Source organism: Siphateles boraxobius, unplaced genomic scaffold (assembly GCF_051911475.1).
Source record: "Siphateles boraxobius isolate OS27281-9 unplaced genomic scaffold, OSU_SipBor_1 8, whole genome shotgun sequence".
NCBI lineage: Eukaryota > Metazoa > Chordata > Actinopteri > Cypriniformes > Leuciscidae > Siphateles > Siphateles boraxobius.
Genome location: NW_027509208.1, coordinates 35,560,069 through 35,584,309, shown reverse-complemented (window position 1 = coordinate 35,584,309; position 24,241 = coordinate 35,560,069). Strand labels below are relative to the sequence as shown.

Sequence of the window (24,241 nt, the reverse complement as noted above, 5' to 3'; positions counted from 1 at the left end):
TAGTGCTTTTTGTCCCTCTCTGCTATTATAGTTAGATGGTGGAACGACATGGAAACAAGGGGGTAATCCATCAGCCGGAAGTTGAAGCCTCGCGGGAGCCGCCATTGTAGCAAAACTTCACCTGCTGTTAGCATTCCATTGACTCCCATTCATTTTGGCGTCACTTTGACAGCGAATAACTTTACATCTTAGACGTCCAAAGACTTCATTTGTCCATTATTTATTTCTAAATAAACATGACAATGTATAAAAGGCTTCATTACTTTGTATCTTACGTTATGGACCCGTAGAAGCCGTTTTTGTTAAAAACAGGCTAACGATTGCGTCATAATCACGCGACTTTATGTCACACAATAGAGACATTACCGGAAAGACAGGAGGAGAAGCTCGCAGGCAATCTTTTAATGTCTATGAGGCAATCGGGGGGACATAGAGGAATAAAGTCAAGGGAGAAGCCCATAGATAGAGAGTCCTTAAAAACAACAGGAAAAAATGTTCAACAACGTTTATGAGGAATTAGGTGATTCAGATTTGTTTTGCCACAGCTACTAGAAGATGTACAACTGTCAGACTGTCGTCACGCTCAGTTTGAGCCTGCGCAGTCGCTCAGCCATCAGACAGGAAGTGCAATAATCGGGCTTCAGTCTTCTCCATTGAAATCAATGGGGTCGCTTTGTCCATTTCTTTTACTGTCTATGCATGGAAGCCTCCATGGACTTACCCATCCCATGTAATTAAAGATAAGAAATTTTTCGCATACGAGGATAAGTCAGGTCATTGGCAGAGGTTATTTTACACCAATGAGGACATATTTATGAATAAAGACATTGATTCTAGCTAAGAAAATACTTAAAAAACTACACAGTGTACCTTTAAAAAAAAACTGAAAAAAACAAAAGCAAATATGCTATGCCATTCACAAAACGATTATCTAAAAACCATTTCATTAATAAAACCAATAATGTTTTCTTTATTGTTGTATTCATTTATACCAAGTGTGTTGTACATACAACAAGAAATAACAGAAGGTAAAATCATGCAAGTCATGAGATCAAGGTCACTAAAATGAAGCTGCAGAATCATAACATGTATTCAACCATCTGCATTGAGATCATACATAGAGAAAAATAGTTTCATGAGACTGACAGTTTGTTATGAAACTATTTTCGGTAGCACTTTCATTTACAGTCCTGTTTCGCATGTACATGTGTACTAACTATAATCATTACAATAACTACATACTAACTTTGGTAAGTACACTGTAAGTGCAAGTACAAAGTGCAATGGTATATTTTGCCTTACTTGTTAATCAGTATATGTCATTTTAAATGTTACAATCAAAGATAAATGGACAATAAGATTTCATTAAATTCCTCAAGAACTGAAGTCAGTAATATTGGTGTTTAGCTGAGGTCTGGAGAAACTTTACATGTTATTTTACATATATTATTACCCTGAGTAAATCACTGCCGCACTCATCAAAACCATTGCATATTTAATATCACAGAATATGAGGTTACAAGAAGCAGAACCTTCTCTGGCTTGGTGTGCAACAGTGATTTACGTCAACAGCATAAATAAAAAAAAAATAGAAAAATGATTATGTACAAAAAATATACAAAAAATCTTCCCAAAAACATGGAAATGGTTTTAAACCAAAGAGAAATGAATAAACTAATCAAGAGTTAAGACACACTCTCCATTGAGCATCGGAAAACATCAAGCTTTTCCTCTGAAATGTTCAGTTTTTTTTTTCTACTGAAACGAATAGAATCTTTTCATTGTCAAATCAATACTTTATCTCTGTCCAATAATCATATTGTCGAGGCACTAACGAAAGTTGTTGCAATACATATGTGAAACAAGTAATAATACTCATAAAAACACAACAGAAGAAACATGGGATGTGTGAGAAGTGGCACGAGCATTTGAGGATGAATGTCAATCGAGGTAGATCACGGGACCAGAGTAACACTCCTATGGATCATCTGATCATGTGACGACTGTCCTGAAGAGACACGCTGCCATAAGCGTCATGCATGAGACTCAGACATTATTACTCGCTGATAAACTAAATAAACGCCTCTGCGGATATGCTGTTTTTTTATTCAAGGCCTCATTGGCAGTAAATGTGAACATGATGCATGCAGTTGAAATAAAGGGGAAACTCTGAGATCACAATGGCTGTTTGGCTCAATATAACCAATCAACACCATTGTTTTTTAACATCGATAAAAAAAATATCATTTCAACTTCACTGCATAGCAAACAATCCCAGTTCATTTCAATAATAATATGCTGATATCGGCACTGGTTGGTAAAGCTCATCATCCTGTAAACGGTCCAGATCAGCCGTGTCAAACACAGACGCCATGAAACACGCTTCACTCCTCGACCAAAACACGATAATTTCTATCTGCTCTACACATAAAAACAGCATTAATGTTTCTTCAGTGGAAATATTTCTTAGATAATTGCATATTGCATGATGTCTGCTCTAATAAAGCGCTCATCTGCATAAAGAAATTAAGACATATGGCTGACATTCCCAATTAAAACAATCATACGAGTTACGCATTATAGTCTGACATAAAACAACCTAGATTATAAGAATAAAGGAAACATACAAATACTTTCTAACTAGTTAATATAAGATCCCATGAATCTCCTCTGAGCATGAAGGTTTCAGGGCTTCCCTTCATGAATGATTGTTCATGTTACACCATTTCCCTTTTAAACCCTAAAAGTTCAGTACAAAAATATTTTTCTGAAAGATGCATAGCTCAAGAATCACAATATTGTAGAAGCCCTGTTTGGTGGCCGTTCCTGCTGGGATATAAAATTACATAACACACACACACACATCTGAACACACACACACATCGGCCAGTCTCTACGCTGTGAATGTTCCTCAGATGACAGATTCAGGGTCTTGGTTCTTGACACCTGTATGGCTCTTGTGCTCCAGCATGTTTTTTTCTGAACACACATACACACACACACTCACACACACATGGGTCAGTCTCTGCGCTGTGAATGTTCCTCAGATGACAGATTCAGTGTCTTGGTTCTTGACGTCCGTGTGGCTCTTGTGCTCCAGCATGTTCTCTGTGGTTTCGGCTGTGGCGTCAGCCTCCTTCCTCTTCCTCCGCGCCTCCACCCACGGGATCACACACAGCACGGCCCCGCCAATGAGTGGAGGGATGCCTGCCAGGTAAAACGCCACGTCATAGGTGCCCAGCCGGTCTCTCAGGAAGCCTGAGTATAGAATCACACACAGACCTCAGATCAGCTCAACGCACTGCCATCTGAACACACGACTGAGACGCTTGTGCTCCATATTACTGCTTTCAAATCTGTGGCATTTACGGTACTAGTGATGGGCGCTTCGTCATGTGATTTCAATAAAGGAGGCTTTGTTATTTCATAACTGTTTATAAATTTGGCGATGATCTCTGTGAAGCCATGAATCAGTAGTGATGGGAATCAATTGGTTTGCAGAATGATTCACTGTTTCAAAAAAAAAAAAAAAATAATAATAATAATAATTTAGCTGACGCTTTTATCCAAAGCGACTTACAATTGCTAGATATGTCAGAGGTCGCACGCCTCTGGAGCAACTAGGGCTTAAGTGTCTTGCTCAGGGACACATTGGTGTCTCACAGTGGATTCGAACCCAGGTCTCTCACACCAAAGGCATGTGTCTTATCCATTGCGCCATCACCACCCCTTGTTTCAAGACAACACCTGTTGGTCAAAACGGTGTAAATGCAATGAAAACGTCTCAGGTTACAACTGTAGCCTAACCCTAGTTCCCTGAGTAGGGAATGAGACGCTGCGTCGATGATGCTTTGGGAACGCGCAATTTTGGGTGATTGGGTCTGAAGTATATGTGTCAACTAGTCCAATGGTGAGAATGAGCGTCACGAGCGGGTGACGTCATGACCAGGAAAGGATAACAGCACATCCGGTCTGATTGGTGCTAGCTTCGAAAAGGCCGAAGCAAATCGATCACAGGGATGTAGGAAGTATTGCAAAGTGACACAGCGTCTAGTTCAGAGCCGGCGCCAGCCGAGCGCTGATGAGGGGGCGTCTGAAATACCGAGAGGGGGCGTTCACATTAACGCACGTCACCACTTTTTGCCAGGGTCGATCTTCTCCCCACCACTTTTTAAAACATCTTCGCGGCACGGATGTACCAATATCTATCCATTTCTACATCTCCAGTTAACTAGCAGAGGATTCATTTTGTTCGTTTGTCAAATTAGAGTTGTTCTAGCGCTGAAATGTGTTGCTTTTTAAATCAAGTGAAGTGATCAAAGTGCTCGTTGCCGCTGCGATCAGTGAAGCGGATACAGTTTTGTCTGGTGGCTCGCGCAGTTTTCACACTGACGCGCGTTTCAATCTATCGCTGTTTCGGAGAGACTCTATTCGTTACGGTGAAATCACAAAATAAAATGCACACAAACGTGTCCCTGCTTGATATAGACTGTTATAGACGATTGATAAGACGTTTTGATGAGAGAGAAAAAAAACTTTTTGCTAAAAAGGCTTAGCCTTCCTGGCCACGGACTTGAGACAATATACAATTCGAGTGAAATTTTCTCCCTCAAAAGCAGCCTGACTACTTCTACTAGTTCCTTTTATAAAGAAATGCTGCACATAATTGCTGGTCTAGGATCAGTTTCCTCCACTCCATAACCAAATGATAAGCGCGACTGGGCTGGCTCAGCTGTGGTGTGTGGGAAATGACGTAAACTGCATCCGTGCGCACGCGCAGAGATAATTCATGCGCGTGATGATTCATTTTATGCAGGATTTATGCTTTTTTTCGATAAACAATTTTTAAATAAATTAAAGCAATATAATTTATAAATTGCAGGATTTATGCATTTTTTTCGATAAACAATTTTTAAATAAATGAAAGCAATATAATTTATAAATTGCGATGTTTTTATTAAATTGTGATCACTTTAAATACAAATTCATTCATTTGCACGTTGTGTCCGAGCCCGGCCCGGCCCGACAAATTAACTGAAATTATGAGCCCGAGCCCGATTTAAACCCGACGATTTTTTAATACGTGGGTCGTTATAACTGACGTTCTCAACTACTTTCTGTTACTTTCCCCCGCCCGCAACATTATTGTTTTGTCCCGCTCCTGCTCACAAATAGACTTTTTTTCTGTACCTCCAAAATACAAATACTACGTGTCACCATCATACACATCAGACATCAGCATAAATGCTCCTGATAAATTTGTTACTAAAGCATTAACTTTAAAGCTTGTTATTGCTTATTAAAGCACACATATAGTTGTTCTTGTTGCTTTTCTGCAACAGATGAATAAAAATGTATTAGTTTTTATATGTTTTATTCATAAATATTTCTAGTTTGAGGGAGTCCCGCGATTCGCGAATCGTTTTATTCTCCCGCAACCCGCACACACAGAGTGATGTGCATTACCGCCCGCGCCCGCGCTCGGCCATCAAATCTAGTCCCGCGCCGCACTCGATTGCGTTGGGAGTGCACGTCTCTAGATCGAAGGCCCGGCCCGGCCCGAGGATAGTGACGGGAAATATCGTCGGTTCGGGTCAAGTTCGGGCTCGGGCAGAGAATCTAGCAGCTAAGCTCTAATTGAGAGTGACATAACCACAAAACTAAACAACGAGTGCATCATCAACGCATGATGCCATGTCTAAACGCAGGATTTTGCTGCATTAGGTAAGGCAATGTTTATTTGTATTGGCTGCCAGGCATACAGTACTGCTTGTTTTTTTGCTCAAATTAACAGTTTGTAAACGTATAGTTGCGCTAATAACAAATGAGTTAACGGGAGCGTTTATACTGGGACGTTTAAGTTGTTGCTAGGCGACGTTGGTTAAAACTACATGGTTAGGAAATCTATTTAAATGCAGGGGAAGCGCACATCTTAGCCTTACCCTGGAGTTGGTTCACCCTCCGCCTATGCCGACTCTCCCGATTGCCCCCGATATGCATTATTCAACCTTGAAATTATGGAATATCCGTTCTACAGTCCGTAGCCGTCGTGTGATCTTTCCCGTATGAGAAATTTAACGTAATGCTAGGGTGAGCGAGCACGCAAAATCAAACGACCAATCAAAATTCGACTTTGTCTAACAGACTGTCCTTAATTAAAATATTATTAATTTAGCTTAATATTCACAAAAACAAGAAAATGTGTAAATGTAATTGGCAAATGTGATTTTTAAATAGCATATTTTATCAGTAAAATTTCGTTTACATTCATGGTGATCTGAGGGGGCGGGAGAGTCCCGTTGAGGGGGCGTCGCCCCCTCACGCCCCCCCGTGGCGCCGGCCCTGGTCTAGTTCCCTACACATTACCTCTCGAGGGAATTCGCGCTGCGTCAATGACGCTTTGGGAACGAGAATGCCTGAACGCCATACGGCCAAGAACCTGTCGTATTAAAACTCTCACGACATGAAAACTCTAGGCCCAAAGTTATCCATGTCTAGGTCATAAAATCTGACAAACGTGAGCGGCGAAGACCAACCCGGTGCACCCCAGAAATTAGGGCCTTGGAGGCCGCCATACCCCTAGTAGAATGGGCTCTAGTGGCCAAAGGTGGAGGCTGGCCCATAACCTAATATGCAAGTGATATAGCCTCCACTGTCCATTTGCTAACAGTCTGCTTGGATACAGGAAGGCCTTTTTTAGGGGGCCCAAAGCACACCAGCAGCTGATCAGACTTCCTCTATGGGACAGATCTGTGGACGTAAGTGTCCAGTGCTCTGACTGGAAAAATTAGGTTGTCCTGCAGTACGATAGGCCGTGGTACATTGGTTGGAACTTTAGGTACATATCCAAGTTTCGGATAGAGGAAAGCTTTGACCATCCCGGGTGCAAACTCAAGACATGAAGGAGATACCGACAGGGCCTGAAGATCTCCTACTCTTTTTATTGAGGAAATGGCTAGAAGGAACACAGTTTTGAGGGTCAGAAACTTTTCTGAGACAGAATCAAGAGGCTCAAAGGGAGCGACAGATAAACATTCTAGAACAAGAGCCAGATCCCAAGCTGGACCTCTGGAACGAACTGCAGGCCTCAGCCTCAGGGTACCATGAAGGAAACGTATAATAAGAGGATCTCTTCCAACAGATAAACCCCCCAGGGGCGCATGGTAGGCAGCAATGGCCGCAACATAAACCTTCAGTGTGAAAGGAGATAACCCTGAAGCAAAACGATCTTGTAGGATCTCAAGTATTGAACTAATAGTGCAATTAACTGGATCCCATTGTCTTAGATTACACCAAAAGGTAAACAGTCTCCATTTTAGGGCGTATAGCTTCCTCGTGGATGGAGTTCTGGAGTTAAGTATGGTCTCTACAATCTCAGTTGAGAGACCAGAGTCTATAAGTGGGGCCCCCTCAGAGGCCAGACCCACAGGTTGAATGTTTCTGGGCGGGGATTGAGGATTGTTCCCCCTGCCTGAGATAGAAGATTTATGTGCTACGAAAGATGATGACTCCTCCATATACCCTGAGCTGAGCGGCCTTCCATTACCGCTCCCCAGCCAATGAGAGAAGGATCTATCGAGGGGGAGACTCGATGGCAAAGAGCTCCTAACACTGGACACTGGGATACATATAACCAAGGCACGGAGACACTGTTGTGTTATCTTGATCATATGGAGTGGGTTTCCCCTCGGGGAGAACCCTTTGGTCCTGAGCCACCACTGTAGGGGCCTCATGTACAGCAGGCCGGATGGTATATTGTTAGATGCAGCTGTCATGAGGCCCAACAGCCTTTGAAACTGTTTTACAGTGAGTGACTGGCCTAGCTTTATCTCCTTAGCAACTGTGGGGATCGAAGCGACATGAACAGGCGAGAGAATGGCCCTCATTGTCACTGAATCCCACATAACACCAAGAAAGGTGTGTTGGAGAAAGCACACTTTTCTTGGCATTCAATCTCAACCCCAATTTCTTCATATACGTGAGAATGACATCTCGATGCCGAACCACCATCTGAGCCGACTCAGCCAGGATAAGCCAGTCATCTAAATAGTTCAGAATGTGTATGCCCTGCAGTCTGAGCGGGGCTAGAGCTGCATCTACGCATTTCGTGAACGTGCAGGGTGATAGAGCTAGAGCGAATGGAAGAACCTGAGAGTGGTAAGCTTTTCCCTCAAAAGTGAACCTCAGGAACTTCCTGTGTTGTGGAAGGATGGAGACATGGAAGTATGCATCTTTCAGATCTATCGTGACAAACCATTCCTCGGATCTGATTTGAGACACGATTTGCTTCAAAGATAGGGTTTTGAATTTTATCTTGTTTAGATAAACAACGGCTGGCCATTCAATATTTAATTTAGACACAGCGCAAGACAGTACCTCCACCACTAATGCGCTGAGGAAGAAGCTGGAGTTTCTATTTCCCCCATTTCGATGCTCAGCACATCTAGTTCCTTGGAACTAGACAGCTGATGCACCGGGGCCTTTTCCGGAGTGGAAGGAAAATGATGCTGTACTGCAAATCACAAATCCCAGCACTGTTTATACCAGTGGAGCTTGAAGGTTATGAGTATATGTTTTTGAGTTAAACATGTTTTATAAAATATATATTTTCATTTAAAAAAAAAAAACATAAATAATTTTCATAAACTACAACCTCTTTTTTTCCTTTTTTTCTACAATTTTCATTTCAACAATAATCAGCCAAGGGTCTTCTTTAAAATGAGACCAAACTTAAAGGGGTCATATAATGCCATTTTTGTACAAGTTAATATGAATCTTTAGGGTCTAAATGAAAACTTTGTAATATACTTTTATTAAAAATTCTCATTAGTATTTTAAGAAAACACTAATTTTACATGGTCAAAAACAGCTCTGTTTTCAGCACACCGTTTCAGTGTATATGCATTTAAATGATAATGAGCTTGCTGACTCCGCCCCTCTGTTCTTTGGGGCGTTTTTGACACAATGCACGTGGAGTGTTGCCTTGACAACAGTTGATGGTATATTTTGGCGAAAGAATGGCAGCGGGAGTCTCTGAGGACACATCTGTAGTGTTGCCATACCAATTTGAACCGGAGTCGGACCTGGAACAAGATGATGGCCCCGAAGAAGTTCGACCATTAAGGCTCGAACAGGACGTTTCTGAATGGTTGGTTAACGTAATGTCACTTTGATCTATTTTTGTATGTAGCCTACTGTCAGGGTAGAGTAGTGGGATAAAAACGCTATGTGTTTACTGTATAGGTTAGTTCGTTGACAAATTTATGTTGAAAAACATTTTTTTGGTAAATGTCATAAACCAGTCTGTTTGTTTACAACACACAAATGTTGTAAAACTTGCGCATGACATGGTGTTCTAAAAACACTGCGCTCAAGTTCAAATCATTTCTATTTTTAAAAAAACGCTCGAGACCTTATGTTTTTCACCCATTTCACTGCCCATCCGCGTTCTGTATGAACGAGCCCTTATATTATTTAAGTTATAAGTTATAAGTTATACCGTTCCAGTAGGCCTACACACCACATAGAGACGTCCTGCTGTAGTCGTTGCTGCTGCTGCTGGTCGTCTTCAATCTCAGCCTCGGGATCTGATTCTGGATCAAAAATGTATGGCTGAATCTGATTGTTAGCCATGGTTTATTTTCGGATGTCACTCACAGCTTCCAGACGCTCTCAACGCAAAAGCTTCGCGCGCTCGTGTCGTGATTATTTAGCTCCGCCCACACGGTACGCCTCCACCCGCTCGGGTTTTTCCGGAAAGACTCGGTACAGCCTATCTTTCTTTTATAAATATAATAAAACTAAAGGCTTTTTGGAGATATGAAGGATGCAATACTACTTTATAGGTACTCAAGATTAACATGAGATTGAGTGAAACTGAGCATTTCACCCCCCCTTTAAGCAAAAATAAGAGATCAGATAACATCAATTACAGTATTAATAGTCTTGAATCATGCATTTGCAAGATGTAAACAGTATTGTGCCGGTATTGTGTTACCATTCATCTTCATGCAGTTATAACTGTTTTTTTTTTACATTACTTAATCAGTAACATACAAGTAAACCAGGTGTAACTTAGTGTTAGCACGTTAACTGTAACACCTGCGTACATAGTTTTTAATAGCACAATAACCATAACGCGTTGGTCATTATAAATGTGGGATTATGAATTATATTGAGAACGTCGTAACGTTACATAGAATACATGCCATAATGTACCCTGAGTAGCCGCATTCATCGTGAAGCGTTCAAGCGATTTGCAACGATTAATATGTATCGTAAAAGGTTAATAAAACGTTATACTCACTTCTTCAGGAGGTGCAGCAGGAACACGAATAGTTGGTACCGATTCCTTGTTCAGGAGCAGCTTCTTATCAAAACCAGCTTTATACTGACCCTCGTTTAAAAAGCAGTCTGGTGAGAAATGATTCGCGCAAACATGAACGCATTTACGTTGATCGTGGGGAATATTCCCATCGTAAACAAAACTCAGCCACTGCGTCTTCAGTGGTTCAAATTTAGGAACATCAAAATGATTTCTGTGTTTGTTATTGCACCCAATAACAGGACAACACAATCGCTTAGACGCCATTCTGCTCCAGTGTATCAACAATGATGGACTACGATGACAGCTCGCTCAGTGCGGGGCTGTGTTGAAACACTGCTGTCAATCAACAACCGTGGGAGGGGCGTCACGCGCCGTGTGACGTCACACGGTGAAACGGCTCGATTTGAGACAGGGGAATACATATAAGGAGATTAAAACAAAAACACTAGATGGATTTTATCATTATATGATGGTTGTGTACAGGTACTGCCAACATACATTGCAGTACAATCAACTTGTAAAAGTGCATGTACCATTATATGACCCCTTTAAGTCTGCATTCCCAAGCTTAAAAGTTTTATGTCAGTTTTTTGACATGGACATTTCTGTCCTTCAAGGACCTCAGAGTAACTTTTTAAAATTGCTGCACACCGGTTAAGAATCTCACTTAATTAACTTGTTCATTTGGCATTTTATTTGTAATGTTACAAATGTGTACTCAGACATTAGTACTGCATCAATTGTAAATCTCCCAATGACGCAGTACCTACTCCAACCAACAGGTGGCAGACGATAATCACATTTCAGTCAGTTCACCTTTATTTCTCTAGATCAGGGGAGCCCAGTCCTGTTCAAACACAGCTGACCTGCTAAAGAAGATCTTCAGCACTTGATCATCACAGAGAGGTGTGTTGAGGTGCTTTAATGCCATGTTTGAACAGGACTGGGCTCCCTGATCCAGATCGATTCACTGCAGGACGCTCCACACACACAGTACCTGCGATGGGTGGCCCGACAGTCATGGGGATGGACATCATGCCCAGGAGGAAGCCGATGGCCTGCGACACGTTCTGGGAGCCAACCAGCTCAAAGGCGATGGGAGCCATGATGCAAATGAAGCAGCCGTCGAACAGACCCATGAGCAGACACACAGCGATCAGCCCGCCGAACACGTGACACAGAGGAATCATCATGGACATCACCCCGATCACCATGAAGGAGGACACCTGGCGAAACACAGCACTGCTGAACCTGAGATGCCACGACAGGGGACAGCTTCTGTGACTAACTGAGGTTAATGCACTCAACTAATGAAACCTGTGTTATCTAATTGTCAGTAGCTCACCTCTGATGATTAAACGGATGAGTTATAAAAAAAAAATCACCCCCTCAGAGTCGTCATGAAGGGCAAAATTAGCTATATAGATGAAAACCTCTTTTTGTACCAGGCTTTAAACATATTTTTTTCTGCTGTAAAGTTGGGGATTTTAACATGGGGGTTTATGGGATTGACTCTCCTTTGCAGCCGGTCTCTAGACTAGCGGCCAGTCGATGAACTGCAGTTTAAGTCACTTCCGTGTTGGATTCAAGAGAAAGACCAGAAGGTTGCCGCTTGATTTGAATCAGTCATTCAATCAATGCCTCCTGAGTGAATCATTATCTGACTGGCATGGGAAGGTCAGGCGAGTGTTGAGTTGGTCTCTCACCTGCAGGAAGACTTTGTTGACTCCGGGCACATAGTCCGCCACTCTACCGAAGATGAGGCGACCCACGCCAGATGTGACGCCGATACACGTCAGCAGGACCTCTTTGTTAGCATCCTGTCCAAAGCGCTCCTCGACATGCTTCATCTGATAGTGAACACACACACACACACACACACACACACACACACACAGAGTGAACACATCTGCATTCAAATACATAATACGGTTTAATCATTGAATAAAATATCATTCACTTGGCCATTAAGTTTCCCACAGACTGTGTGATATTGTGTTTGATTGTATGTGATGACAGTGAGCTTAAGAATGACTGACAGCACCAGGTGGTTTAAAAACAGCCCGATTCTGCAGTAAACTGACACACACAACATAACACTGCTTTAAAACACATTTTAATAGCTTTAAAAAATAGTGGTTCTTCACTTACTTTTGAAAATAGTGTTTTACTTAGACATTTACCTTGAAATCAAACATTTTAATTTGCACTTTTTTCAAACAACAATAAAGTCATTTGGAAGTTGAGTATAATTTATACACACTACTGCCACAGTTATAGTTAGTTTTGGTTTCATTTTCTATCCGTCTGTTTAATCACCTGTTTGCCCGTGGTCCTTTGCTCTCCTTTTACCGCCATAATCAGTTGAATATTCATTTAATCATCACAGCTGTTTATTATTTAGTTCATGACCATGTGTATTTTAGTCTTGATGGACATTTTACGGCTTTCCGTGTTTTCAATGTTAAACGGTAGGGTGCGCTATTACACATCTTCTGAATGAGTACAGAATCTCCTGATCAAAACACAGGAGAAGAAGAAGCTGAAAGAGTGATCTCATAATATGTAAGCAGATGCACATGTAAAATAACACGATCATCATACATTAAACAGCATATAAATCAAAACTGAACTCATGTTCATTACTGAACGAAATGTCAACCGAGGATGAGCTACAGGACTGTGAAACTTGAGGGGTGTTGATGGACTCGATCTACGTCATTTGTGTTTTAATCATCGTTCTGAATCCCATCCGAACAAAGTCTTTGATAAAAACGTAATTTCAGCTTTTTGTTTAAAATGTTGATTTTTTTAATGAAACTAACCCACATTTAAGTGTTGATAAAAAAGAATGAATGGAGCTAGAATATTTTGAAGTGTTGGTGCTTAATGTAACACCATCTAGTGAAAATGATAAATCACATTTGAGATTTGTGCTGGCTACTGTATACAGGCCACAAGGGCACCATACAGACTTTATCAAAGAATTTGCTGACTTTCTTTCGGAGTTAGTACTGGCTGCAGATAAAGTCCTAATTGTTGGTGATTTTAATATACATGTAGAAAATGAAAAACATGCATTGGGATTGGCATTTAATGCAGAACTAAGTAACTTTTTTACCTTAACCGAACAGCTTTGGAGTCATTGTAATGTTTATATTACTGATTTCGTGTTGAATGGTGGTCGTCTCGCACCCCCCTGGTGCCTGTGAGCCGCAAAACCACCCTTGCAACTTTGGGTCGGCGGGCCGGCTGCAAAGCCGACTCCGTGTTACAAATATGTTCGACCTATCACTTCTGCCACTAAAGATTGCTTTATAAATAATATTCCTGATCAGTTTCATCATCTCAGCATCCCAGATAGCTTAGAAGAACTCGACGTTGCGACAGAAACTTTTGACTCTCTCTTTTCCAGCACTTTAGACACAGTTGCTCCTTTATCCTTAATCAACAACATGTATGTTAGACCCTATACCGTCTAATCTATTGAAATCGACTGCTGGCAGTAGATCCTTTTCCTATTTAGCACCAAAACTTTGGAACAATCTTCCAATCTTCCTGTGTCGGCAGAGATTGTGTCAACTAGACTCTCCCCTGTGAAGGCCTCATTGACACGACAGCCATCGGCACTGATCCTCAACAAACCCGTCTCCATACCGGCGTGACTCTTCAACCAGATGAACTGCATAATATAATGTTCCGATCCAATCTGACCTCTGACCTGTAATACCGCCTGAATCACAATCCTATACTGTTCGTTCATGGCCAGAGGAGAACTTCCCCCCGACTGAGCCTGGGTTCTCCCAAGGTTTTTTTTCTCCATTCTGTCACTGATGGAGTTTCGGTTCCTCGCCTTTCTTCGCCATTGGCTTTTGGCTTGCTTATTTGGGGACATTTAACTTTATATTTAACAATATTATTACAACATTATTTTCCTGTTATCTCTTTAAAGCTGGTTTGAAAAATGTGTGTGTGTGTGTGTGTGTGTGTGTGTGTGTGTGTGTGTGTGTGTGTGTGTGTGTGTGTGTGTGTGTGTGTGTGTGTGTTGTGTGTGTGTGTTCATGTTTATATTACATTGTAGGGACCAAATATCCCCACAAGTATAGTAAAACCTGAAATCACCTACATTGTGGAGACCAGCCAGCGGTCCCCATGAGGAAAACAGTGTATAAATCATACTAAGTAATGTTTTTTGAAAATGTAAAAATGCAGAAAGTTGTGTGTGATGGGTAGGTTTAGGGAAAGGGGCAAGTTAAGGGGACAGAATATACAGTTTGTACAATATAAAAACCATTACGCCTATGGAGAGTCCCCACAAAGATTTGTGCTCCTGTGAGTGTGTGTCTGTGTGTGTGTGTGTGTGTGTGTGTGTGTGTGTGTGTGTGTGTGTGTGTGTGTGTGTGTGTGTGTGTGTGTGTGTGTGTGTGTGTGTGTGTGTGTGTGTGTTGCTCTGGCGGGTGGGCCGCTCCTCTCTCAGTCTTCAGATTGGTTTGTTTCTGGAGGAGGACTGAAACGCCCACACTACATCTGCCTCATGTGTTACACATCCTCCTCTTCTGTACCAATCAACCTCTGGACCTGATCTACTCCTGTGTTTTCTCACTGAAGTGTGTGTGTGTGTGTGTGTGTGTGTGTGTGTGTGTGTGTGTGTGTGTGTGTGTGTGTGTGTGTGTGTGTGTGTGTGTGTGTGTGTGTGTGTGTGTGTGTGTGTGATGTCACACAGGAATTCGTATAGAATGAACAGGCAGGAAATGGGGAGTGTGTGCAGCAGTAAATATGAATTATGGGCATTCATGATAAATGACTAGGTGGTGTCTCTCTCTCTCTCTCTCTCTCTCTCTCTCTCTCTTTCTCTCTCCCTCTCTCTCTCTCACTCACTCACATACTCAGACACGCACGCACGCACACAATCACTCACTCACTCACTCACTCACTAACACACACACACACACACACACACACACACACACACATACACACACACACACACACACACACACACACACGTTGCAGGAAGCAGGTTCAGGTGTCTGTCTGCTCTGCTGAAACAGAACAGACGCTAAAACAGGCCCCCTTCACTGCCTGTTCATTCTATATGAATTCATGTGTGACCTCAACAGACACATACACACACACACACACACACTTACACACACACACACGCACACACACACACACACTTCAGAAACAATTCAGAAAACACAACAACAATTCAGAAAACAAAATAACAATTCAGAAAACACAACAACAATTCAGAAAACAAAATAACAATTCAGAAAACACAATAACAATTCAGAAAACACAATAACAATTCAGAAAACACATTGACAATTCAGAAAACACAACGACAATTCATAGAAAACGGAAAAGGTAGGTACATTTTGAGAATGGCAAACTTGTGGCTGATTGGACGAGACACCTGTCAATCAAGCTTTAAAGGAAGTAAGAAATTTGTGATCAACTTTGTTTTGCTAAATGCGAAAATGGAACACATTAAACATTACTTTGAAGAAGCACATTTATATGCCGTGATTGTGGACATGCTTGTGGACATGCAGGCGAAATACCACGACATTAAAATGAGCTTGTGCTCAAATGGCTTAAGTTTATCGCACCCATCAACATTCCAAAGATAGTTCGGTCCCATGGAGTGATATGCAGACATCCCAAGTCTCCCGGAAGTTCCCCGCATATTGATAGCGGCTCCCAGATGCCCGCAAATTATTTCAAATCTCCCGGAATCTAGAGCTCGCGGGCTCCAAACCGTGTAGCTCACGGCAGAGAGGGAAAGAGCGAGAGACCTTGCGACCATTTAAATATTTTGTAGTCATCTTGTAAATAGTTTTAATATCGTGGTATTTCGCCAGCATGTACACAATCACAGCATATGAATGTCCTTCTGCAAAGTAATGTTTAATGTGCTCCATTTTCGCATTTAGCAAAACAGAGTTGATCACAAATTTCTTACTTCCTGTAAAGCTTGATTGACAGGTGTCTTGTCCAATCAGCCACAAGTTTGAGCCATTCTCAAAATGTACCTACCTTTTCCGTCTTCAATGAAATGTTATTGTGTTTTCTGAATTGTTATTTTGTTTTCTGAATTTTTATTTTGTTTTCTGACTTGTTATTTTGTTTTCTGAATTGTCGTTGTGTTTTCTGACTTGTTATTTTGTTTTATAATTGTGATTTGTTTTGCACCTCTCGGCCACTGTACGAAACCCTTCACAAAGCACAACACCGTCCTGCAGTTTCTCTGATAACATAGTGACGACTGACAGCGTGTCACAGCGTCGAGGGTGTCCAACACTGCAGAAATACTTCATGTCAAATGAAAATAAGCGTTGGCAGCCAATGGCTGTGAGATGCAAGTGCTAACATCTGTCTACAGCATTTAAACATAAACAGATTGTGCAGGAGTTTGTGTGTAATTCATATTCTATTTCAGTTTGGATGCTGTCATAATGAATAGATTTAGCGGGTTAACACAAGTGTATTAAATTGACAGTGTATCTTTACTTTGGGCATTCAGAAACGAAGCTTGCAGACTCGCACTACTACACTTCTGAACATCTTTGTCATCAGTCATTTTGGCTGTTGTTCTTTGAAGGCAGTTTGTAAGGAATCAAAAAACCCTTCAGTGTTTAAGGAAAGCTCTGAGTCAGTCTGTCACAAACTAGATGTGAAACAAGTCCAAGCAGTTTCACAGTGCACGGAATGATGACGATAGTTTCTGTGTGAGCGCAGGTGAACCGCTGGCCTTTATCTGCTGGATCAGGATCATAAAATAATAAAGAACGGACTCTGACTGCTGAAAGTGCTCATCTGCATTTCTTGGTCCTTCAGCGCATGACTGCTTACCTCAGCAGATCAAGAACTGCAACATCAGCATCTGTCTGTGCTCGAGCAGATCACGAGACCAGAGGTTTCCTCCTACACACACTCTCTTTCAGGATCCCTCATCCACACACACTCTCTCTTTCAGGATCCATCATCTACATACATACTCTTTCAGGATCCCTCATCTACACACACTCTCTTTCAGGATCCCTCATTTACACACACTCTCTTTCAGGATCCCTCATCTACACACACTCTCTTTCAGGATCCCTCATCCACACACATACTCTCTTTCAGGATCCCACATCCACACACACACTCTCTTTCAGGATCCCTCATCCACACACACTCTCTTTCAGGATCCCTCATCCATACACGCTCTCTCTTTCAGGATCCCTCATCTATCCACACACACTCTCTTTCAGGATCCCTCATCCACACACACTCTCTCTTTCAGGATCCCACATCTACACACACACTCTTTCAGGATCCCTCATTTCAGGATCCCTCATCTACACACACACTCTCTTTCAGGATCACTCATCTACACACACTCTCTTTCAGGATCCCTCATCTACACACAGTCTCTCTTTCAGTATCCCTCATCCATACACACACTCCTTCAGGATTCCTCATCTACACACACTCTCTTTCAGGATCCCTCATCTACACCCACTCTCTTTCAGTATCCCTCATCCATACACACACTCCTTCAGGATTCCTCATCTACACACACTCTCTTTCAGGATCCCTCATCTACACACACTCTCTTTCAGGATCCCTCATCTACACACACTCTCTTTCAGGATCCCTCATCTACACACACTCTCTTTCAGGATCCCTCATCTACACACACTGTCTTTCAGGATCCCTCATCCACACACTAGTTATGTACACTTACCTAAAGGATTATTAGGAACACCATACTAATACTGTGTTTTACCCCCTTTCGCCTTCAGAACTACCTTAATTCTACGTGGCATTGATTCAACAAGGTGCTGAAAGCATTCTTTAGAAATGTTGGCCCATATTGATAGGATAGCATCTTGCAGTTGATGGAGATTTGTGGGATGCACATCCAGGGCACGAAGCTCCCGTTCCACCACATCCCAAATATGCTCTATTGGGTTGAGATCTGGTGACTGTGGGGGCCATTTTAGTACAGTGAACTCATTGTCATGTTCAAGAAACCAATTTGAAATGATTCTAGCTTTGTGACATGGTGTATTATCCTGCTGGAAGTAGCCATCAGAGGTTGGGTACATGGTGGCCATAAAGGGATGGGCATGGTCAGAAACAATGCTCAGGTAGGCCGTGGCATTTAAACGATGCCCAATTGGCACTAAGGGGCCTAAAGTGTGCCAAGAAAACATCCCCCACACCATTGCAACACCACCACCAGCCTGCACAGTGGTAACAAGGCATGATGGATCCATGTTCTCATTCTGTTTATGCCAAATTCTGACTCAACCATCTGAATGTCTCAACAGAAATCGAGACTCATCAGACCAGGCAACATTTTTCCAGTCTTCAACTGTCCAATTTTTGTGAGCTCTTGCAAATTGTAGCCTTTTTTTCCTATTTGTAGTGATGATGAGTGGTACCCGGTGGGGTCTTCTGCTGTTGTAGCCCATCTGTCTCAAAGTTGTGCATGTTGTGGCTTCACAAATGCTTTGCTGTATACCTCGGGTGTAACGAGTGGTTATTTCAGTCAAAGTTGCTCTTCTATCAGCTTGAATCAGTCGCCCCATTCTCCTCAGACCTCTAGCATCAACAAGGCATTTTCGCCCACAGGACCGCCGCATACTGGATGTTTTTCCCTTTTCACACCATTCTTTGTAAACCCTAGAAATGGTAGTGCGTGAAAATCCCAGTAACTGAGCAGATTGTGAAATACTCAGACCGGCCCGTCTGGCACTAACAACCATGCCACGCTCAAAATCGCTTAAATCACCTTTCTTTCCCATTCTGACATTCAGTTTGGAGTTCAGGAGATTGTCTTGACCAGGACCACACCCGAAAATGCATTGAAGCAACTGCCATGTGATTGGTTGATTAGATAATTGCATTAATGAGAAATTGAACAGGTGATCCTCGAGTGTATGTCTTGAGACCGGTCTTGGTCTCGAGACCTGTCTCGAGACCACTTTTATGTGGTCTCGGTCTTGTCACGGCCTTGACGGTCTTTGGTCTTGGTCTTGTCTTGGTCTCGGACCTCTCGGTCTTGTCTAGGTCTCGCTGTCTCAGACCGACATAGTGGTCGGGGGATTTAGCAATACAATAATACAATATCCACAACGACACAACGTTCGATAATGCAACAGTATTTTCATTTTCGTGTGACTCCTTTCGCCTATTTGAACAATGTAGCTATATCTTAATGGTCCAGTGGTAGAATTTTCACCAACCGTGTCAGAGGTTCTGGGTTCTAATCCGCACTCATAGTTTTTTTTTTCTCGTATAGTTTATTTTCTCATCAAAACCGATTATGTTCATCAGTGGTTGTATATCAAGCAGGGACACGTTTGTGTGCATTATGTTTTGTGATTTCACCACAACGAATAGAGAGTACACTAGCAGTGTTGTGCCTGAATGCGTTCATTGAACGATAGTTCATGAACTTGTTCATATTTTGGGCGAACGTGAACTTAACGTACTGTATTACTGCCTGGTGAATGTTATTGTGAACTCGTTCATTCTGGTGTCTGTGAACGATGCGTGGCGCACTCTCAGTTTAACTTCGTTCAATAGGGTGCCAGATTTCTATAGAGCCTTCCAGGCGAAAACCCAGCTAAAATACACCGTAAACAGGCCTTAATATGTAGCGGAAAAAAACCCCAATCTGGCAACACCAGCCACCAGCGTCGCACCGCCGCATGCATGATCAAAAAATGCAGGAAGGAAGCGCGTCGTATGATAATTTAAGCGAGTTTTATGACAAGGTCAGTGAGGATGGGAAAAATCTTACATTTCTGTTCAAACTTTGCCCGGCGATAAAATAATTGCTGTCTGTAGTTCTATATCGGCTGTGGCAATCATTTTGAAAAATAATAGCTCGCAGCAACATATGGAAAAAAAGAACTATGAATGAACTAGTTAAAAATTTTAAATTATGAACTGAACAGAACTAGTTCATTTTAAAATTTGTGAACTGAACTTTAAACTAGTTCATGTAGAAAGTGAACTTTCCCAACACTGTACACTAGTCTGTTTTTTTCCCTCCGGTCTCGACTTGGTCTCGGTCTTGGTTTCGACTTGGTCTGTCTTGGTCTTGGTCTTGGTCTTGTCTTGGTCTCGATACCCTCTTGTCTTGGTAGTGTCTTGATCTCGGTTTAGGCGGTCTTGACTACAAGTCTACCACACACACACACTCTCTTTCAGGATCCCTCATTTACACACACACTCTTAAACTGTTCACTGCACTACTGAGAACATGTCTGTGGAAATGTAAGTGAAGTAAGTGAAACTACAATCACACTGAAGATGAACCGGGAGGAGTTTGAAACATTTAAATTATGGTTTTTCAGATATGATCTTTCGTGCAGTGTGTAATACAGCTGTTTGTGAATGTAAATGATCTGCAGAGTTTCACAGATAATTGGAGTTATTGTCTCCTAAAAGAAAGAAGTGAATCCAGTCTCACTTCCTGCTCGACCCTGTTACATAGGTTTCTAAGTAATTTGCATAATGTCAGTCTATGATCTTGATTGGCTGAGCAGTGTCTCTTAGCTCCACCCTCAAACACTGTAGTTTATCTGAGACTGGAAGAGTTTGGTTTGTGTTGTTCATGTTGAGAAGACACTGTTTTCTGCTGACAAAGCAAATCCACTTTGATGAGATTGATACGGTAAAACCCACACCATCGTTACTGTTCGTATCACTGTGTATCAAGAGCTGAGATTCAGATATAATAATGAGCGATTGCATGGGCGTAGGTTTGGTCTCAGCTTTGGTGGGGACATCCATCCCCCCCCCCCCCCCCTTCCCCCCATTCTATTCTTAAAAAAAAAAATCCATTAGATTAAACTGGGAAGGGTCATAAAACTTGCATATTGTTATCCTAGGTTTACTGCTTCTATTGTTCTCAATTGTAAGTCGCTTGGATAAAAAGTGTCTGCTAAATGAATAAATGTAAATCTGTTGTGGTTTGATGCGGTCTTTCCTGCATACAAAATGGTTAATTAATTTTGTAGTCTATCCTATGGCTAGCAAGTTTAACCCTCCTACCAGATATTGTTATTTGGATATTATCAATCAAGTAATGATTCATTATATTTGAATAACCAACAGTGTTAACTTTCGCCTTTTTAACATTGCCAACATGTTTTTCCAGCACATGTGTCTAGCAAGGAGGCTACACTCACAAATACATTACATAAACAGAATGTAGAAACGAAAAATGTCTCAGATGATCCATTGTTTATGACTGCAAGATTCTAAGTTAAGGTAGGCTAATTAACATTCAGTGACTTCGTAGCATTCTATCATGATAGCGCAACTTCTATGAGTCTATCCGTGCTGCACACCCCTAATTAATGCTCCTAATCTTGAAAGATTGCAGAAGCTAGGTTTAACTGTAACAATATCCTGGGTAACCAGGATCACCAGTTAATACTATTTTCCACAGTAGAATCTGCATTTGAAAGCCTGGTCAGTCACTGCTACTGCTAGTTATTTGTGTGGCTAGTTATTTTTGCCTACTTACACTCTGCTTTATGAAAAAGCTTTGTATGTCCCCTTTCTTCTTCTTGGGTGACATAGCTGATCTACAAAGTACAAAAGGGGCAAAAAACGGAATATTAAAATGTTTTACTCTGGCCTTTGTATATGGCAGGCAGAGAGACAACCCTGGTAACTTACCATCGGCGTCGTCACGCGCGCACACACGCACACACCACCCGCTCGCTGCAGGTGAGTGCAAGCACAAAAAGTAGTCCCGGCCCGCGCGTGTAGCCTGCCCGTCAGATAACCCGCCGCCAATCAAATTACGGCGTATCTTGTACTGTCGTCGTCCTGGCCGTTGGAATCGATCCAAATAGCAGCGCAAATATCAAACTACCAGTTCAAAGGAGCTTGCTAAATATTGGTGGGGACAAATTTGTCATCTCAAAATATTGATTGGGACTAGTACCCAGCGTCCCCCCCTAAACCTACGCCCTTGGCGATTGGTTTCTGACCAATCACAACAGACTGGGTCCTCTGACCAATCAGAGCAGAGTAGACCAATCACAACAGACTGGGTCATCTGACCAATCAGAGCAGAGTAGACCAATCACAACAGACTGGGCAATCTGACCAATCAGAGCAGAGTAGACCAATCACAACAGACTAGGTAATCTGAACAATCAGAGCAGAGTAGACCAATCACAACAGACTGGACCATCTGACCATTCAGAGCAAAGTAGGCTCCTAGAAAGGTGGGTTTTAGAGAGACTGTTGCATAGAAACTGTCCTATATTTGATTTTACGATCATTTCTCATATGGGTGTATGTGTGATTCAGAGAACAAACGAACGCACAAAAAACATGTGTACGCCTCTCTTCCAGATGTGAAATCTATAAAGATAATATGGCCAAATTCCAATAGCCAACAGTTCAATATCCCGTGTACAAAGTTTTTCCTTAACACTGATGTGTCCGGGGTTGCTCCATCTGTCATTCGCAAACATAACTATCACTCCTCCCCTCTTCTTGCGGCTCTCTGTAGCTGTCTGAACTGCGCTCTCACAATATGAAATCCACTAAGGGAAAGATACAAGCATGCAGTAAGTTCATTCAGCCACGTATCCGTGAAGCACATGAGGCTACTCTGCCGATACTCAATGTGTAGCTGTGTTAGCGCTGTTAGCTCCTCTAGTTTGTTGGGGAGAGATCTCATATTCCCCATGACAGCAGACGGCAGACATGGTTTATATCGTCTTTTCCTTTCACACCGTTTTTCTCGACACCCTCTCCTTCTCCCTCTAATTTCCACAGGAATATCTAATCTCTCCACAGAGAGCAGCTGTGTGTTACACAGCGCTAACAGCTGTTCGCGTGTGTAAACAATGGAATCGTGGCTGACCGGGTATCCTGATGCCAATAGAACCAAGCCGAAAATATAAAAAGCCAAAAAGTAATAACTGACATTATTTCCGATTAAACATTAACTGGCGGAGCCCCTGCAATACCGCTGCGGACCCTCTAGGGGTCACGAACCCCCGGTTGAGGACCCTTGGGATAGTTAATTTGAACATGCTCCTCCCGAACTTCGTTAATGAAATATAATTTGAACTTGAGTCGATCACACATTTGAGCACCTCAGAACTTGTATGCTAACCACTAGGCCACGAATACAAGAGCCAATGTCAATAGAAAATATATGAAGCAAACACAGTGAGGTGTGTCTGAAGTGTGTGCTGTCAGGAGTAAAGCGGAGATCGCTGTGAGGACCTTCACAATAACACCCTGTGCCCTCTATCCCTGAGGAACATGTTTTTGTTTTGACGTGAACAGTTCAAGTGTGCTCCTCAGCCTCTGTCAGATGACAATGACACGCTGAGATGTGTGTTTGTCTTCCGCTAACCCAGCAGGATCCTCCACCCAGAAAGAGCTGACCATAACTGACCGTTTCCCGGCTCTCCACAGATAAACAAGCTCTTTCCCTTTCACTGCTGCCCATCATCCACAATCTGCAGGGCAACTTAACCTGCGCAAAACACATCTGCAGATACTACAATAACAGAGCTGATGTTTATGTAGAGCTACACCCCGCGCTCCTCAGATCAAATTGACCTTATATTTCAATAAACCTGAGAGCACAAACATCCATCCACGCAGGAGTCCAGCGCGAGGCTGAAGGAAGCGCACCGATACTCTGCTGACGTGGCTGCCATCTCAATCAACATCTCAAGCTTCAGTAGACAACACACACGCAGTCTGTTCCTCGCACAAAGGATTGCTTGACTTCAAAAGACTGAGAATAAAGCCATGTGAACTGCTACTTTGATGCTTTCTGAATCTCACAAGCTACAGTTAGGGTTAGTCTCAGATAGTCTGACGGCAGATAAAAATAATCGGTAACACTTTAATATAATG

General features: G+C 42.2%; 1 protein-coding gene across 1 annotated transcript in view; it reads right to left on the bottom strand.

The window, feature by feature from the left end:
• Positions 1-941: 941 nt before the first annotated feature.
• slc16a10 (solute carrier family 16 member 10) overlaps positions 942-24,241 on the bottom strand; it is a 63,796-nt gene continuing 40,496 nt past the window's right edge. Inside the window, exons 4-6 of the mRNA XM_077220596.1 lie at positions 12,034-12,177; positions 11,325-11,553; positions 942-3,258 (exon numbers count right to left, since the gene is read on the bottom strand). Of these exons, the coding sequence (XP_077076711.1) occupies positions 3,044-3,258; positions 11,325-11,553; positions 12,034-12,177 (588 nt within the window). The 3' untranslated portion in view covers positions 942-3,043. The remainder of the gene's footprint in view (positions 3,259-11,324; positions 11,554-12,033; positions 12,178-24,241) is intronic.